The 19015-nt window shown below is 37.0% G+C and overlaps 1 protein-coding gene across 2 annotated transcripts in view; it reads left to right on the top strand.

Moving 5' to 3' along the window:
- The window catches only part of LOC129447983 (zinc finger protein 236), a 42829-nt gene extending 24443 nt beyond the window's left edge, over positions 1 to 18386 (top strand). For both annotated transcript variants that reach the window (XM_055209983.2, XM_055209984.2), the window contains exons 22-31: positions 325 to 732; positions 866 to 1011; positions 1095 to 1308; positions 11524 to 11700; positions 12439 to 12570; positions 13673 to 13830; positions 14867 to 15052; positions 15202 to 15331; positions 15417 to 15605; positions 16865 to 18386. In XM_055209983.2, the coding sequence (XP_055065958.2) occupies positions 325 to 732; positions 866 to 1011; positions 1095 to 1308; positions 11524 to 11700; positions 12439 to 12570; positions 13673 to 13830; positions 14867 to 15052; positions 15202 to 15331; positions 15417 to 15605; positions 16865 to 17031 (1907 nt within the window). In that variant the 3' untranslated portion in view covers positions 17032 to 18386. The remainder of the gene's footprint in view (positions 1 to 324; positions 733 to 865; positions 1012 to 1094; positions 1309 to 11523; positions 11701 to 12438; positions 12571 to 13672; positions 13831 to 14866; positions 15053 to 15201; positions 15332 to 15416; positions 15606 to 16864) is intronic.
- The last annotated feature ends 629 nt before the right edge of the window (positions 18387 to 19015 follow it).

Below are 19015 nucleotides of genomic sequence, written 5' to 3'. Positions count from 1 at the left end.
TCCAGACATCTCAGATCCCCAAAACTGGAAATAGGTCCGGATTAAAAATATTTAGTAACATTCAAATATTAATTTTACGAATTATTATTTCTGTGATGAGATGGGAAATACCCTAAATTCGAGCTGTCTGGAACGCAGCAAAAGGCTGTGTCTAACTGTGCGCCTGTGTTTAATTATCATTATTATTATTTAGTGGTACTTGCTTATGTTCTGTAGTGATTAAAAGACATTAAAGGTGCCGTAGAATGTAAAACTCTATTTATTTAAGCATAGTTAGAAACAATTGTCAGAAATGACTTTACTCTGTCTCATATGTTTGTGCAGGCCAGAAGCTGTTTACCTGTCACATGTGCAACACATCCTTCTCCACAAAGGGCAGTCTGAAGGTGCACATGCGTTTACACACAGGTTCCAAACCCTTCAAGTGCCCCCACTGTGACCTTCGCTTCCGTACGTCTGGTCACCGCAAGACCCACATTCAGTGTCACAACCGACCCTCTGAACGGAAGGCCAAGCGGACCTTAAGCACCGAGTCACAGGGAAGACAGGAGGACCATCAGGCTCAGCATTCCTCCTCTGGTGCAGACTCTCAGCCCTTGGGATTGTTGCAGAGCACCACTACAGATCCAAATATCTACATACCTGGAAACCAAGTGCTCATGGGCCAGTATGACCCACATCTGCTGCAACAGGGGCTGGTGGGGCAGGCCATACTGCCAGCTACCGTGTCAGGTAACAAAAGATGGCAGCCATTCATCGCTATATGAGCCATATGTGAATGATGGGACAAATAAACTTGGTGAAAGTTTCACCTTGAGGCGGGGTATACATTGATTTGTGCTGTTCTTGTTCTGTCTTGACCCAGCCGGGGGCGATCTGACCGTCTCTCTGTCGGAGGGTCTTGCTACACTGGAAGGAATTCACTTGCAGCTCACGTCAGCCAACCTGGTTTGTCCAAATGTGCAGATATCTGGGATTGACCCCAGCAACATCAACAATATCACGCTGCAGGTAGAGTCTCCACTTCAGAAGAGATTGTTACATAGGTTTTGAGTGAAGGTGTAAAGTGTTTTTGTTTTTATGTCTCTGTTTAGATTGATCCCAGTATTTTACAGCAAACACTGCAGCATGGCGGTTTGCTGTCTCACACTCTGACGACTGACACGGCCGCTCACCTCATGACCGCTGGAGATGCTTCGGTTCCTGCAAATGTGGTGATCCACCCTCTCGGAGGCCTCTCGCTACAGCCAGCCGACCCCTCAACCAGTGCCACCACTAGTAACCTGACAAACGAACAGGATAACACGGGTATCTCCGCACTTTTACACAATCTAAACAAACAAGTCCATGTCACATTTCACTCCACAATTTCAAATCAATGAATAAGAAAAAAGAACAATTTGGGCTGATTTTTCATGATAAATATCCTGTTTCTATCTGAAAGACATTGGAGAACTGAACTTGGTTGTGTTTGCATAAACACAAATTACAGATGTGGCCTTTAAAAACGCGCGTTTTCTCCCGCGGCATTCGCCAATTCGTCTCGCAGAGTCCCGCAGCATTCTGCAAGTGCTTTCGGGGGGGCTACTTTTCCCTTTCCCTTAATGTGTTTCGCTTCAAAGAATATCCACCAGGTGGCGCATAAAAACATTGTCATTGCCGTTGTTTCCAGAAGTTAATAGGGGCATTGCTGAATATGTTACATTGAATTGCTGTTTTTGAAGTGATATGTCAACCCCTTCTTGCCAGCATAACAGCGCATACAAATATTAAGATGACTGTACGTGCAATGCGCATTTATAGTAAGTGCAACAGATAATTTAGTGTGAGCCTAATAAACGCGACTCGTGATATAGGGTTGCTATTTACAATGAATATCTTAATTATTTGTGTTGTCGAATTTTGACACCGTTTCATTGTTTGTTCATAATATTTATAATTGTCAGTTTTTCAAAAAAGTATCAATATTTTAAAGAGATTAATGTGGTATAAAAAAGACATGTTTTAAAGTTTAAAACGTTGTAAAAAATACAGTAGTATTCTTATATTTTAAGAATAACAATATGATACATTTATACTCCGCTAAAATGCTTTACATATGGAAAGAGGAATTCTTCTCATAACAGATATTTTTATGTTATTATTAAGACGTAGGCTACATCTAATAAAATAGCGAACAGAGAAACTGGGCCTTTTGCGGACGAAAAACACCTCAGAAATATTGAGTTTATGAATATTTACACTTACAATATGTACTTTGTGAAATGTTGTGTAATAATTTTATAACATGTGGCTGTAGAGACAAACACGCTGCGTCGCCTTTCAGATATCTTACACGTTCGCATTCAACACTTTTCAAAACGTATTTATATTAAATCTAATGAATAATTATAAATTATGACATGAGAAAATTAGAAGTGTGCAAAAGAGCACAGTTCAGATATTGTTAATTAAAGCGGTTTTATACACCTTTCTGCCTTGTTTAAATTAACAAGAATTTTATTTGCCACTGTCAACACGTTTTGTGATTGATTTAATGATTTATTACAGAAACAAATCTATTGTACTAAGCATCTATATATATATGTAAATAAATAAATAAATATATATATATATATATATGTTATAAATGTTGTAAAAAAATATATTAGTATTCTTATATATTAAGAATAACAATATGATACATTTACATTGCGCTAAAATGCGTTACATATGGAAAGAGGAATTATTCTCAACCACCACCAATAAAGTTTAAACATTATTTTTTAGAAAAACGCCTCGGAAGTGTTGAGTTTATGAATATTTACACTTACAATATATACTTTGTGAAATGTGTGTTTAAAATAATAAATTTCATAACATGTGTATAAAGATAAACACGCCGCGTTGCATGATTTTATAAATACCGAGGTCCATATAAGTATTTTCTAGGGCATGCACCCCAGGAAAAAAACTTCTTATTTCCCTGCTCTACATATATGAATTTTAATAAATCAGAAAACCAAAGAATCAAATACCTATAGATTTCAAACCATATTAGTATGCAGAAAACTTTTGTTGGTCATTAGGAATACATTGTAATAATTATTTTACCATCCTGGGCACACTGCTGCACACTTTCTCTTCTTTTGTTATTTAATTAACTTTAATGACTTTAACAGGTAGGCCTTAGGACTAAATGCAATAAAATGTTCAAGCCAAAATATGAACATTTAAACTCCGTGCACGCGCACTACGGGTGGATGAAGCGTTGTACCGCGCACGTGATGCATCGTTTTCAAGTTCAAGCTTAGCAGCACAACACAGTGAATCTTATCATTATACAGTAAAAAAACATATCTTCAAGAATTAAAGGGTGGCGTTGAATTTTGTTAATAAACACGCTGAATAACGGAAAGTGAATTACTGAAGGGAGTAAGAGCAGCGCATTAAATCTGGACACCCATATGTGCTCAACTGCAGTAATGTTTCTTGTCCTGTCACCTTGACAGTCACTGCGGTTTCACATTTCTCGTCATTAAACTGCTGTATATAATAGTCAGCGTTTGATTACTTAGGCTACATCTTTCTTGCACTACCACTAACTGCGCATCTGACCTGTGTTGCACCTCTGTCTGACTGGTTTGATTTTATTGGTCATCTCGGTTTCATTTTGACTTCATCTTAAAACTTAATAGACCATTTAACTGTTTGTACACAATGATGACATGGCACCGTATGCGTGCGCATTTGGGCAACGGAGCTATGGCAAGAATCAGCAGCAACTGACCCATTTCACAAAAAATTCACACGGCCGCGCCGCTCCATTAGCATGCTACACTTGCTACTTTAGCGGGTTGAAATGCATATATATATTAGGCTATATATTTGGTGTGTTTGACTTTCTGCCGAACTGCGCGATCCAATCGGCATATGAAATTACTATAGCGGCGCGAAAGTGGCTGGGGAGCAGACTGGTGTAGCGCTACAAAAACCCACAGCCGAGTGACAGCAAAGTACCGCGAGAGCGATTCCAGTTATCACGTGGAGAAATCCGCTTTGAATCGCTCTCGCGGTACTTTGACATCACCAAGAGGTCTGATTAGAGCAAACTTGTGACTTGCATAACAATGACTTTGTCCCACCTCTGCTAAAACGTCACATGCCGATCGGTCTGCGCGGTGCAGGAAGAAGCCACACGAGCGCTGAGCGTTGAGTCAAATTATAAGACGAGCGTAAGAAAATGATCGAGGTCTGGTCAGGGAATTAACCCAACACAAAGTGAAAATGATAGCAATGACTCTAAGATCTATGGACATGCACATCAGTGTTTTATTTGTGTGGAGAAAAGGACAATTTGAAATAGTGTCCAACACAATACTCTACCATTATACTCAAATAAGTAGGGCCTACATGCACTGCTCCCAAACGTGATGTGTTTTGGTGTTGCTTGTAATCTGGAACTTGGTGTATTTCAAATGTGTTTGTTAAGTGTCTCCACATGAAAACGGAATGCCCTCCCCCCGCACAGTCCTGCAATGAGAACCAGAAAAACCGGTTTCTAACCATTTTATTTACATGTGAATAGTGAGAGAGCACCCCCTCAGGAGCTGTAGGACGTTTTTTTATAAGCGTAAACCAGGACTAAGCCTTAGTTTAAATAGAATATAAAATTAGTTTTAACAAACATGCCTTACTAAAAACATTATTTGTCTGCATTTTGAGGCAAAACAAAGGGCATGGCCGTCCGGACCTCGGTAATTTTCTGACGCTTGTCTTATTTGACTCAATGCTCAGCGCTCGTTTGACGATCTTGCGGCGCCACGCAGACCGATCGGACGGCATGTGACATCTTAGCACCGCGAGACAGCAGGCCTACAGCATGCTTTTGAATAGATCTCACGGTAGTGTGATGTCACAGACCAACGGGTTTGCGCTGCGCCCCATTAGGTAAAATAAAGTGAAAATTATTCCTAGATGACCAATAAAATCATACCAGGCAGACGGCAAAGGAGGACGGATACCTCAGTTAGTGGAAGTACCAGAAAGATAGGTTAAATTGGGCAGGAGCACAGCTCCGCCTCCTCGGGTCCACAACACACCTTGCCGGAGCTCCGGTCCGTCTCCTTCAGCAACAGGGTTTGGTAAAATATAAAGTGTATAAAGTGTGCAGTATACAAAAAAATGCCAACAAATTATTTCTAAAAGTAGCAATATTTTAAAGAGATAAATGTGGTATAAAGAAAGACATGAGAAAAGTAGAGGTATGCAAAAGAGCACAGTTCAGATATTGTTAATTCAAGCGGTTTTATACACCTTTCAGCTTTGTTTGAATTGACAAGCATTTTATTAGGCACTGTCAAAACATTTTATGATTGATTTACTGATTTATTACAGAAACTTGTTGTCAGAAGCAAAGCTATTGTACTAAGCATCTTTATATGTATGTTTTAAATTTAAAAGTGTTGTAAAAATATATGAGTATTCTCTTATATTAAGAATAACAATATGATACATTTATATTGCGCTAAAATTATTTTGCCATATAAATTATTCTCAACCACCACCAATAAAGTTTTAACATTATTCTTTAGGAAAAAAACGGCGTTTAAACCCGTGGAGCGAACAAGAAAACATATGTTTATATGCTCATTCGGCATATCATATGATATTTTTTATTTAGTTTTACAGTTTTAAAAGTGGCAAAAAAAGTTCTTAAAATCTAACTGGTCTCTGTAAATATAACTGCAGATGACAGCAGATTAGATTCAGTTCACCTACTAAGAAATAGGAGAAGCGATGATTTGTGATTGATTGGGGCTAATAGAATGACTGCCACACTCAAAATACACCAAACCAAATGAGCACTTTATATTACACTAAAGCAACACACAATGTGCAAGTCATGACCATGGCCGGGTTTCCCAAAAGCATCGTAAGGCTAAGTAGATCGTAAAAACGATCGTACGAATCATCTTAGAATTACGGGCTGTTTCCCAAAAGCTTCGTAACGTAAGTTGCACTTGAAAATCATCGTAGATCTACGAATGCTCTGGAGTAATCGTTCATTCATAAGTGCTTTTGGGAAACCGGGCCCAGGCCTTGACGCTTTGTGTGTTCGACTTTAAATGGTGGGGCGCTGACTGGTCGGCGTTTGACATCAGAGTACCGCGAGAGCAAAGGTAAAGTCGGACCATTTTGTAACATTTCGACTTGCTCTCGCGGTACTTTGATGTCTTCGGTGCCGAACTGTCTGCGCAGCGCCACAAAGAAACGCCCTTTGACTCTTTACAGCAGAGTACCAGCAACATGAGAAGTGGTGGCATGCAAAAGGAAGTGAAGGTACGCAGTACGCTAAAATATAAAGTGTCTGTACTGCGAGCACTGGTCTAGTTATTTACATCGTGTGTTGCTCTTTCACCATTGTGCACCCGCGCACTCGCTCTGTAGTTTGTAGCTCGCGCTCCGGCTTCTGTAGCCGTTTCTTAATACAAAGTACAGGAGAGTGGAGCAAAATAAGCCTTTATCTAGGCAACCATACAGATTTGTAGCCGTGTGACCACAAATACAGGTAGCAACCATAATTTATATTTGGCTATGTTAAGGGGAAGGACAAATTAAAGAGTTATGATTAAAGTGATTTTTTTTACAAAAAAATCCTATCCTATCAAAGTAAAATTTATACATACCAGGTGGTTATGTCAAAGTAGATTTATTCAGGTCTAAATATACCATAAATATTGGTGATAGGCGAATGATTTAGCTAAAGATTAGCCTGAATTACTAAGCTAGGCAGTTTTCCCAAAATGGTGGCTGTGGGGCAAAGTGAACCACCACGAGGCACTGTCTGAAACCACTGAATATGTTTCATTAAAAAAAATATATCTGTGTAGTTTCGCACAACTGATTTGAGAAAACATATCATGCCAATACATTACCATATTACTACATTTTTATTTTATGCATTTGGTGTTTTGGTCCATACTGAAAAAACAAACTTACCACTAAGAAACGTCCATTGACAATCTCCAAACAATAAGTTGTTCCTCAAAATCTGTATTTTCATCTGATACAGACTCAAACATGAGTGGATGACATCAGAGTACTGCGAGAGCGATTGAAACCAACCTCCTCCGCCTTATTTCTCGCGGTACTCTGATGGCATCTGCTTGTCTGCTCTTGCGGCGCTGCGTAAAGTTGACCACACCTAAAAACCATACTGCTAAACTCGACAGGAATGCTCTGTGTATACCAGCACCTCCTTTATTGTATAGCAGGAAAACTTATTTTTTACTTCTCAGCGTGAAAAATAGCTTGGTTTGGCGTGTGAACTGATTATGTCAAATTAAGTTATCCGATATCCACTTAATTTTAGTTATAGAAATTCATTTAAAATAACTTACAGCGTAGTAGGCCTAGATTTGCGTTTAAACAAAGCAACTGCAAGGTTTTCTTTTGATTCGCTCGCTGAGAGGAGATTAGAATTGGGGGTTGGCAAAGAATTGGCAGACCTGGGGGTGGGTGGTTTTTAATTTCTTGACTTTCTGTGTCAGTGGTAGCTGCTACTAGACGCATTACATTTTGTAATGAACTTCCTTCATGTCGTTTTATTTATACACTGTAAAAAATATTTTCTGAATTTGTAAGTAAAGTTAGCATTAAATATGTATTACAATTTTAAATGAATTTTTGCTTTTATTATAATTATAACTTAAATAACTGTAAAAATATTATGTGTAATTTTTAATGTGTAATATTAAAAATAATATTACACATTTTTTATCAAAAAGACAAATAACTTGATTCTCATTAATAATAGGCATGGAAAACAAACTTCTAATTTTCAAACCCTCATACAGCTTGTGCCTATCTTGAACGTGAGAGCGCTGTAAGCGTTTATTGTGTCTTTCAGCACATTACATATATGACCCATTCTGTCTAAATGAGTGGGATGTTTTCAAGTACTCTATTAATTAAACATCTAATACGTTTTCTGAGAGTGAAATGATTAATACTAAGATGCATGTCATGTCTGACATCTTGGTTTCGGTTTAAAAACATGCAGGAATTTGAAATTAAAATCCGGAACTTGCTTGATGTTTAAAAAGTTATTAAGAGAGATAAAGTTCGGGACTGATTTATGTTAAAAAGTTATTAAGATCAACAAGACTCGTACTGACTGACAGATCCGAAACCAACGCACAGACACGCAAGTACCTGCAGACAGAATAGTAAAAAAATCTGTTTTGGCAAGAATTTAAGAAAGCATATTAAGCATTACAAAAAACTTGTTAAGCTCATTATTAAATATGTCCATAGCCTACAGCGTTTGCGCGAACAGAACAAATTGTTTAAAAAAAACTCTCTCATTAATCTTCATCTAAATTAATAAATAATCAGATATTCGTTTATAATTTTAAATAACAGTATTCTCTATTATTTAAAGTCAGTTTTAGTTCAAAACAAGCAAAATTATTTTAAACAAGGTAATTAGAAAGTTGTAATTCAAATGTTTCAGCTGTTATTTACTAACTTTTTTATGTTAATTGCAATTCATGTCATAATAATCTTCAGTATACATTTTGCTTTTAAAATGTTACATTTTCATATTTTTATCTATTTACTTGTTTATTTTATATTCACCTAGATTGACAATGAAGCTGGCTTTAACTTGAAGTAATTTAAAGATCATCTGTGACCGAAGTCACGGAGACACGGAGTTATTAACGAATATTTTATTATCAGAGTGCAGCATTTTATCAAGGGTTTCTGGTCTTGTGTAATTAAATAAAACAAAAAAACTAAAATGGTAATTTTTTACAGTTGGATTAAAAGAAGCTTGATATTAGGAGCGTTTTAAAACTAATTCCAAAACATCTCGAGTTTCTAAATAAGGGACGCGCAGAAAATGTCATTCATTCATGTAATTTTATAGATTACACTCATTCACTTAACACACATATTATGCGTGCTTTAAGGGCTTTATAATTTAGCTGTAAACACTTGATTATGTCTGGCCGAATATTTTTTCTGCTATTCGGATGAATTCGTTATTCGTTTTAAAGCCATTATCCGTGCCCTTGCGAATAACGTATTCGGCTTCGGGCACATCCCTAATATATATATTTATTTATTTATGTTTGACGAATGCTTATCAGTACATACTTTTTGGTTTCTTCAACTTTAAAGATGAATATTCTCCTTTAGAGATGGGCAATTTTTTGCAATCACGAAAAAACAAAGAACGGCACACTGCTACTATAGCTCTCAATATTTATTATTTAAAAGACAACGTTTCGACCAAAACGTTGTCTTTTAAATAATAAATATTGAGAGCTATAGTAGCAGTGTGCCGTTCTTTGTTTTTTCGTGATTTAGTGTTTTTGTGATCGAGCACCTGTCTCATAATATTTTTGGATGTGCACACTTCTTATTCAATTTTTTGCAATAGCACATTATATTCAAAATTTTGAGCTCATAAAAAAGATTTTTCGCTTATTTAAATGACATGTTCATGTTTTTATGCACGTTTAGATTTGGTGCAATTTCCCAAAGGCTTATAATTAGGAAATACACACAACACGCTTAACTTATATTTTCTTATATTTCTACTTATATTCCTACTGTTCAGTAATGCAGAAAAGCGCAACACAACCATGTTAAAGCTATTAAACGTTCAGATGCAAAAATGAACTAAATGTAAAATTAGATAAATTAGTTAATGATATTGCGTAAATGCGCTCGGTCTCTTCAAAGGTCTTCGCGAGTTATTTTGTTATAAGACTCAGTTATCATACATCACGTCTCTTCTACTGTAAGTACACGGAAAAAAATAAGACAAATGATGCGCGTTTGAGTCGAAATTTTATGAAGAATATGTCACTGTTTATGTAACTGGCAAAGAAAACTTCGCCAACGAAAGGTTTGCCAAAAAAGCCTGCATTTGTATGGCATCAAAGAGTATCTCCTAAACACAGAAAATCCGTGTCATGTTACTTCAATATCATAGAGTATACGCTCAGCAGTCAAGCACACAAATTGTCGTCAGTATGGCCTACATGAAACACGACTGCCATCTACAGGTTTTTGTATTTCCTGCATCCCCCACCGAACCCCCCTTCTGCGGGATCTCGCAGAATTTCGGAAGTCCTCGCGGCATTCTGCTCTCAGAGACGCGCATTTTTAAGGGCCACATCTGTAATCATTAGTAATTGTAAACACAGTTCTCCTCTTTTGTGTCTGTTGCAATATGACAGTGCATCGTTTTTATTCTTTCAAGCAGAGTTTGTGAATCTTGGGGAAAAATTCACTGTAGGTGACCTTTTATACATCTGCTTCTCTCTTAATGTCTGGAGTTCACTTCAGGCAGTATTAAAGCCATTTCAAACCCAAGTCTGTGTTATATACCTAAGGAAATGTTATATACCTAAGGAAACGTTAACAAGGGTCAACCCACCTCCAAGAAGGCCATCAGTAAATTAATTGTGGAGGCTATTTTGCTAGCTTATGAGGTGCACAGATTGCCTTCACCTCTGCTAGTCAGTGCACATTGTATTAGGAGTATGACATCTTCTCAGGCCCTTTTATCTGGGGCCTCCGTGCAATATGTGTGCAATGCACTCTACACGCCTACTTTTACAAGGTATTATAGTTTGGACCTCTCACCCTTACCTGCTAATCAGGTTCTTAGGTGCATGACACTCTTTGCAACAGGACAGACACAAATCCTTATGGCATAGTGGGCATTCGTTCCTCAAAGTGTCATTCCATGACGCAGCGTCTCATTCCCTATCTCAGGGAACCATGGTTACAGTTGTAACTGAGACATTTTCTGATACACATATAATTATGTATTCAAATAATCTCTTTTATTGTTTTTACGCTCATGTATATCAGTGGCGGCTGGTGACTTCTTTTTTTTGAAGCGCACGATGCGAAGTTCGTCACAACATGTATGTAGTTTGTCATGTGTGTGGTTCATCATTTCAAAATATATGTCTCTTTTATCATAAACGGTTTTGACACGTGTGCAGCAGGCACTTATTTTGACAAAACACGTGATGCACACAGGATCTCTCCACACGCATGACACATATTTTGGAACCACATACGTGACAATCCGAACACTTATTTTGAATTAGCACATCCTCGGAAGAGCAGTCGCGAGCCGCCACTGATGTATATGTAAACAAATTTTTTTTAATGTCTTAAGAATTGTTCTCAAATAATATTGTGATTATTACCTATAGGGTGTCAGCTTCAACAAAGTGATCACATTAATTTTAAAATGGAATAAGTAGCTAAATGTAATACAATATAGAAGAAATGTTTGTCAGAGAAAAAATGGCAATTCAAAAAATGATCTTAAAAATTTTTTGAGTCAGATGTGACCAAATATTTATTTTAAAATCCTCTATTGTCCATATACCAGATTGTATTAATTTTGTGTTGATGACTGTAAATGTCAGCCGTCAAAGCAAAGTGTGTTTTCTATCATTTCATCAGGCAGGTGTGCAACTCATTGTTATTTTTGCCTCCTGTCAGTTTCTCAGGAGCTTTCTCAAGTGTCCGGCGCTGGAGGTCTTGTGAGTGGTGCCAGCAGTGCTTCTGAAATCACGCTTACCATCAACAACTCCAGTCTGACACAAGCTTTAACGCAGACCAGTTCAGCTACATCCACATCCACCAGTGGTACACCAGAGATCACACTCACCATAGCAGGTGATACACTTCAGCTTTTATACATCAAAGGATTTGTATCGCACTGTGACGGCAATAGATCAATAGATGTTGCAAAAGGACCTGTATTCTAATTAAACTGGATTCATATTTGAAATTAGTAATGATTCCTTGTTTTTCTTTTCATATTTAAATTGAATAATTATCTTCTTTCTGTAACCTTAACATGTACCATTGTAAACATAGCATCTGCCAAAAATAGTTATTGCAGATAAGATTCTTTAATAAAATAGCAGCAACTTGGTTTTAGCCAGAATTGCTCAAGCATTATGCACCATTTAAAGGGATAGTTCACTCAAAAATGAAAATTCTGTCATCGTTTTCTTATTCTCGTATTTTTCTAAATCTGTATGAATTGTTAGAAATAGAAAATATTTTGTTAAATGATGTTAGCACACAGCTGATTGTAACCATTGACTTCCATAGTAGGAAAACTAATATTATGGAAGTATTGTGATAAATGATGAAGATATACATCTTGTTTGTTTTTTCTACTATGAAAGTCAATGGTTACAATCACATTTGTGCTTATCATCATTAATTAAAAGATATTATTTTGTGTTCATTAGAAAAAATAAATTCATAAAGATTTAAAACGACATCCATGAGGTAAATACTACGTAGTAGACATGTCTTGTAAAAGCGTGATTGGTTTACAATGATCAAATGCTACTGCAAGCTGTCTTGCTTCATTGGTTGTCTTGCTCTGTGTTTTTTAAGGTCAGGAACATTTACCCCTGCACTGCCCTCCCACTGCTCCAGAGATGAACTCTGGCATCAGACTGACTCCAGGCAGAAACACTCTGACACTGAACAGTGACCAGCTCCTTCCTCATCCCTCAGCAATGACCGGTGAGTAAACTCCACACCAGTCACCTCTTCTTTCGCGCGAAAGGGAAACACGCTATATGAGGTCACATACATGGCATGAGGTTACATTGCGCATGCCAAATGAACCGTTGAACCGTGCGACGCACACGCGCTCCGAACCGAGACAAGCGAACCGAATGGTTCGGATTTTTTTCATGAACCGTGCCACCCCTGATATTTATAGAAGAACATTTTCTAGAAGGTATTAAAACTTGATAAAAATGTTGGCAAACGCTAGCAGGGAAAGAGTTAATACCCAATCACATTAAAAATCTATTGCTTTCTTTCTAAAAGTAAGTAAAAGCAGGAAAGTACATTATTTTTTGATGTACTTGGGTATTAATTGTAAAACAACAACTTGTTTTTATGAAATGTAATAGAGTAAAAAGTGCAATATTATTCTTTGAATAATAAAAACATTCTGATCAAGTATAGGTACTTAAAATACTTCACTACTGTCCACCTCTGTCGATGTGTTTTTAACACATGCCTTTCAGGGACACGGACGAGAGAACCCAAGCGCAGACGATGTCGGGGAAGTGAACAAAGGACACTTTATTAATACAAAAACACAGAAAACAAAAGCCCACGTGGGGGCAAAACCACATGAAACAATGTTTTACTAAGAGACTGACTAAACACTAAACTTGACAAGACTTTGATATAAACACATGAACAATACAAAATGACCCAGCACAAGACAAAAGACAAGAGGGGATTAAATAGGAAAAAACTAAACAAGATAACAAGTAAAAAACAGGTGAGGGGAATGAACTAATGATTACAAGGGGGCAAGAGACGAGACACCGAAGGCACATGACCCGATTCACAAGATCATAAGCCTTCACATAGAACCTGAGGCTGTCAGAACCCTGCCATCATGACAAAACATAAATATAAAACAAGACTCTTTGGCAGGATCCTGAAAATGCCCCTTTAACCAATCACATGCACAGATTTAAGAGATTGCACAGATCAGAGTTTGGCATTTCACTTCTGTATGCTGTCGTTTTGTGAAGAGTTTGTTAAATGTTTTATTTGTCAGTATTGTGTGGCGATTAATTCTGTCTTTGACTCCCATCAGTCAGCGCACTGGCACCCAGCACCTCCCTATCTCAGCCAGTCATATCATCTCAGAATCTGGTGATGTCATCAGCTGCCGTGGCCAGTGACGGCAGTGTGACTCTGACTCTAGCCGACACACAGATGCTGGATGGCGTCTCGCTGAACTTGAACACACAGGTATGAATTGCTTCTTACAGATCCATGAACAGTGTTTAGTATTGTTGATGAGGGATGTGCATTTATGTCATTTTTTCATTTCGATTATTCCATAGGTCTGAAAAAAGAGTACTCGATTAACTGGGGGTGGGGGCAAATGTCATTGTGAAAATGAAAATATTTTTATTAAAAACACTCAAATAAAACGTAATTTTAAAGAAACTATGACAGAAAAATGAACACATACTAGATTATTAATGAATTAAATGTTTTTACCAGAAACCTCTAACTGAGGTAATAAAGCTGCGTAATGAAGTAAAACTAAAGGGTTAACAAACACAACTGATGCGCTTTCTTTACTGACACACTCTACATAATATTAAGCCTTAAACAACATAGATGTATTATACAATGTACATAATATATCTGCACAAGATGCAAGACTTAAACTAAGTTATGTACTGGACAGAAAGTTTAACTCCCATTGTGTATGTGCACCATAACAGCGCGCTTTAAAACAAATCCAGCCAAAACACAAGCTTCATAACATTAAGCAGCTTTTGCTATTATTTTAGCGATTAGCTGTGTTGTGTCGTCCACTCACCTGTTCTTAATCGAGAAGTAATGTTGATGCTCGTATGGCTCTCTGGTATCTCTTGACATTTGATGTTTTTAAATATGAGATGATATGAGGGAACTTGTGACGGTGCTGTACATTTTCATCTGGCTGACTGTATTTTCGTCTTACCGAAGTGAATCCCAAAATGGCATCCTTTTAAACCATAGTGCCTCAGTGATGTGAGTGATGCGGGTGCGCGGACTTTATCTGTTTGTTTTTGAATCATGCATGGTAACATTACTGATGTCATACACCGGTCTGCGTAGCTCACACAACGTCAGCGTGTTTGCTCGCACGAAGGTAAAGCTAGTCTTGCGTTTAGCGATGACGCTTAGTGACGAATTTGTCGGCCTGGCTAGTCGAAAACACTTTAGTATTGAACTGTAATTACTGTAAAATATACACCATTTAATTTGCTGTGTGTGTGTGTGGTTGCAGATGGTGGCCAGTCAGGCAGAGGAGAGAGATGCAGAAATGCATGAGAAACATCAGTGTTATTACTGCAGTGAAACGCTGCTCACAGCCAATTCTCTGAGGAGACACTGCAAACAGGTGCACGGGAAGGACCGCTGCCACGTCTGCAGTATCTGCAATAAAGCCTTCAAACGAGCTACGCACCTCAAGGTATCTCACTCACATGCATGAGTACACCTGGTGTTCCTGTAGCTCAAATGACATTAGCACCTTAAAGTACGCACATGAAAAGGATGTCCAGATTGAACGCACAGTGATGTGAATTTGTTAAATGCAACATTTTGTCTCCTCTCTTTCAGGAACATAATCATGTCCACAACAAGGCACCCAAAATGATCTCGCAGAAACCTAAAATGTTGAAATGCCCCAGCTGTGACAAAGCCTTTGCTAAACCCAGTCAGTTAGAGAGGCATATTCGCACACATACAGGTACTTCACGCACCCACACTTTCTGTCATATGCCTCCTATATCTGTACGCCAGACGCGTTCATTGGCACGTTTGGTTGGTTTCAGGTGAGCGGCCTTTCAAGTGTTCTTTGTGTGACAAAGCATTCAATCAGAAGAGCGCTCTACAGGTTCACAGAGTCAAGCACACGGGCGAGAAACCCTACAGATGTGAAGTCTGCACAATAAGCTTTACTCAGAAGAGCAACATGAAGCTGCACATGAAGAGATCTCACAGTTATGGGGATAAACTGATGGGTAAGTCTGACCAGAAAACACATTTCTCTCACTTCTTCTGGTGTCTGGGACTCAAAATTGTGATTAACATTCTAGAAATAAAATTGAATGTTAATGTTGTTACATACTGTTATTTATTGTGACAAGAACTGGATTCAGCTGAGTCAAGTCAAACGTGATCTGCTCTAGTAGACAAAACATTTGTTGTGCCAAACATAGACATTTCTTGTTAAAGAAAAAGCAGCATTCAGTATTGTTTAAATTCATCTCAAGGTGAGACATATCAAGAGTGTTAAAATGCAGACAATTTTGCAAAGGTTGACTACACTTCAAATGATTAAATATAACAGTTCTGATTTATTTTCAATTAGGTCTGCAAAACGATTAATCGTGACTAATCAAATGCAGAATAAAGTTTTGTGTGTGTGTGTGTATGTGTGTGCGTGTACTTATATATACATAATTATTATACACAGTACACACACATATGCTGTGAACAAAAACATTTATTCTGCAAATTTTTAGTTGCGATTAATTAATCGTTTTGCAGCCCTATTTTAGATGCTTGTAGTCACAAAATTATTCTTATAGTTAGATTTGTATTATACCAGTTTTAATGAGCTTACTGTTATTCCAGGTGTTTCGAAACTTTTGACTGGTACTGTTTACCAGAGTTTTTATTTTTGGATTAACTATTACTTTAATATATAGTATTTTTAATATATAGTATTTAATAAATAGTATTTTTAATATCTAGTATTTAATTTCTAGTATTTTTAGAGTAATATTTTTTGTATTCTAAGTCTGCCCAATGACAACCAACCGCTTCCTTTACCTTTTTAGATTTAAAATAGTTTTATTTAATTTCCATAAGATTGTATTAAATCTAGTATTTAAATATATAGTATATTTTTATAGGATCAGCTATGTGTGTCTTTCTCTCTCTAGGGTTTTTTCTTCCTAGGACCCCACAGGGTTTTTCTTTTTCTTCACCCACTATTATATTACGTCACATATATGCTCCATTGTTACTCTGCTAACTAGTACGGTTTAATCTTAGCTGCTGTACTTTGTTATTTTGTTGTCCTCAGATTTTTTTTTATTTAAAACTTTAAGCTGCTTTAAAACACTTTGTGACAATTGCGAAAAGTGCTATATATAGATAAATGGAATTGTTTAAGCAAATATAAGCAACCGTGGAAAAAACACCACATGCATGCAATATGCTGTCCTAAAAAGACCGTAATTGTTTTGTCTATCTTCCTTTCTATTCTTCTTAGGTAAACCACAGGAAGTAGAGGTGGTGCTGGAACAAGATTCAGAGTCAGATTCCCAGCAAGATCCGGCCTCAGAGGGCAGAGATAGTCAATCAGGATTGGATCTGGAGGAGGTCGTGCAGGAGTCTTCTGGAGACTGGCAGTGTCCCATCCCAACAGTTTTCCCATGAGCACACTTGACCGTAGCATCGGGTGTCATTTAAACTGTGCCTGCTACTTAACCAAGCAGTCAGACACAAATCATACATTGATTGATTTTGTAGTTGTATATACTTCTTATTTCGCTGGAAATTTCCCTTGAAGACGTCTGTGTGCAGATTTTATTTTTAAAGCCTTCAGTTTTAATTTTCAAATCCAAAGTAAGATTGCGTAATTGTATATTGTAAAAGACTGTATGTAGTACATAAAATACAATGTGCTGTTGATGTTGAATGCAATTAAACATAGATGACCGCAAACTTCTCTGTTAAGCTGATTATGCCATTTTCTTTTTATTTAAAGCATTAGAGGTGAATAATTAAACTTTTGACACGTATTGTTACGGAAAAAGGACATCAATTTAGCGCCAGCCCGTCAGACTGGCAGTGTGAATGCTGTAAGCTGTAAAACAAGTGTTGACTGGTCTAGAGAATGAATTTCTGGGATGATACATGTGTAATCTTGATGCAGTGTTTGTGTTGTGGATTCATTTGTGTATTATTGAATGCTTCTCTTTAAATGATTAAAATGTGTGTTGTGTAAGCTACATTTCATTTTTAAATAGGGATTGTCTTGCATATTTTGCATGTAAGAGAGTAATGGTGGCTGTAGTATTTTCTGGATACTAGGCTAATGGTTTATTAGTGTTGTAGTGGCAACGAAATTGTACATTAGTGTAATTTTTTCGCTGGGATAATCCAATTTTGTAATATGCTAAATTCTTTTATAAATGTTTTGATAAACAAAAACGTTCTTTCATTTATAGCTCTCATTTAAGTTTTCCAGGTTTAGTTAAATGGTGCTTATGCACAGATTTTAAACAGCCACTGTCAATTCTGAATAATATAACTGCATGAAGTTTAAACATTGTTTGATCTGCATTTGTCTCTAAACATTTTTAAAGTAAACACTGGACAGAATACAGTGAGTTTAGTTCAGCAGCTCTATATGATGCTGTGGGAGAGAATACAGCCTTGAATCCATGCACCATACATTCGGCCCTTTTAACACTACATTTGATTTGATTGACAGATCTATCAGTCTGTGAGTTAAGTAAGTGTCATGGAGGAGAAGTGAAGCCTGTTGTCCAATTACACGGCAGAGGTGTAAAAGTAAATTCACTGTTGTTTGTTTAGTGTTCAGTTTTGAGGCAGAATCTGCAATAAAACACTTTCAAGACGAAATGTCCTTGATATGAACAATTCCCATCTGTTTTTTAGATTTGTCTGTCCACTGATTTTCAAAGATGTGTGTTGTTTAAATTTGGTTTAACTATAATGCTATACTCTGTTAAATAATAATATAATATTAAATCATAATACAAGAAGTATGTTTAATTTGTTTATTTGGTAAAAGAACTACTTGGATTCAGGCAGAATGTGCTGAAATGATTTTTGTAACCTTAAAGGGAAAATTCTGTCATCATTTACTCATGCTGTCTCATGTTGTTACAAACCTATATACATTACTTTGTTCTGATGAACACAAAGGAAGACACCTTGTAATCAAACTCTTTGTGGACCCCATTCACTTCCATAGTAGGAAAAAAAGAATACTATGGAAGTAAATGGTTTGGTTACAAACTTTTTTCTTCCTTTGTGTTCATCAGAACAAAAAAATGTATGTGAAGGGGAGTAAATGATGACAGAATTTTCATATTTGGGTGAACTTTCCCTTTAATGTATTTGAAGTGTGCACCTAGTTGCACTAGTAAATACAAGTATTAGACTAGGAGTTTAGGCAAATACTTAATATTAAATGACATGAAATCGTAGCACAAGAACTGGAAGTTTAAACTAAAGTGTGTGCAAGTTCAACAAGATCAGGCTAAAGAATAATCAATTTACTGCTTGGTTAAAAGTATAAAAGCTAAGTGATGTGAATTGAGAAGTGCTCAGATGGATGTAGTTTAGTGTATCCACACACATTACTCTGACACACTTCTGTTTAGTCATG

Source organism: Misgurnus anguillicaudatus, chromosome 10 (genome assembly GCF_027580225.2).
Source record: "Misgurnus anguillicaudatus chromosome 10, ASM2758022v2, whole genome shotgun sequence".
NCBI classification, from domain to species: domain Eukaryota; kingdom Metazoa; phylum Chordata; class Actinopteri; order Cypriniformes; family Cobitidae; genus Misgurnus; species Misgurnus anguillicaudatus.
The sequence above is the reverse complement of the archived record's forward strand: the minus strand, read 5'-3'. Positions and strand labels throughout refer to the sequence as shown.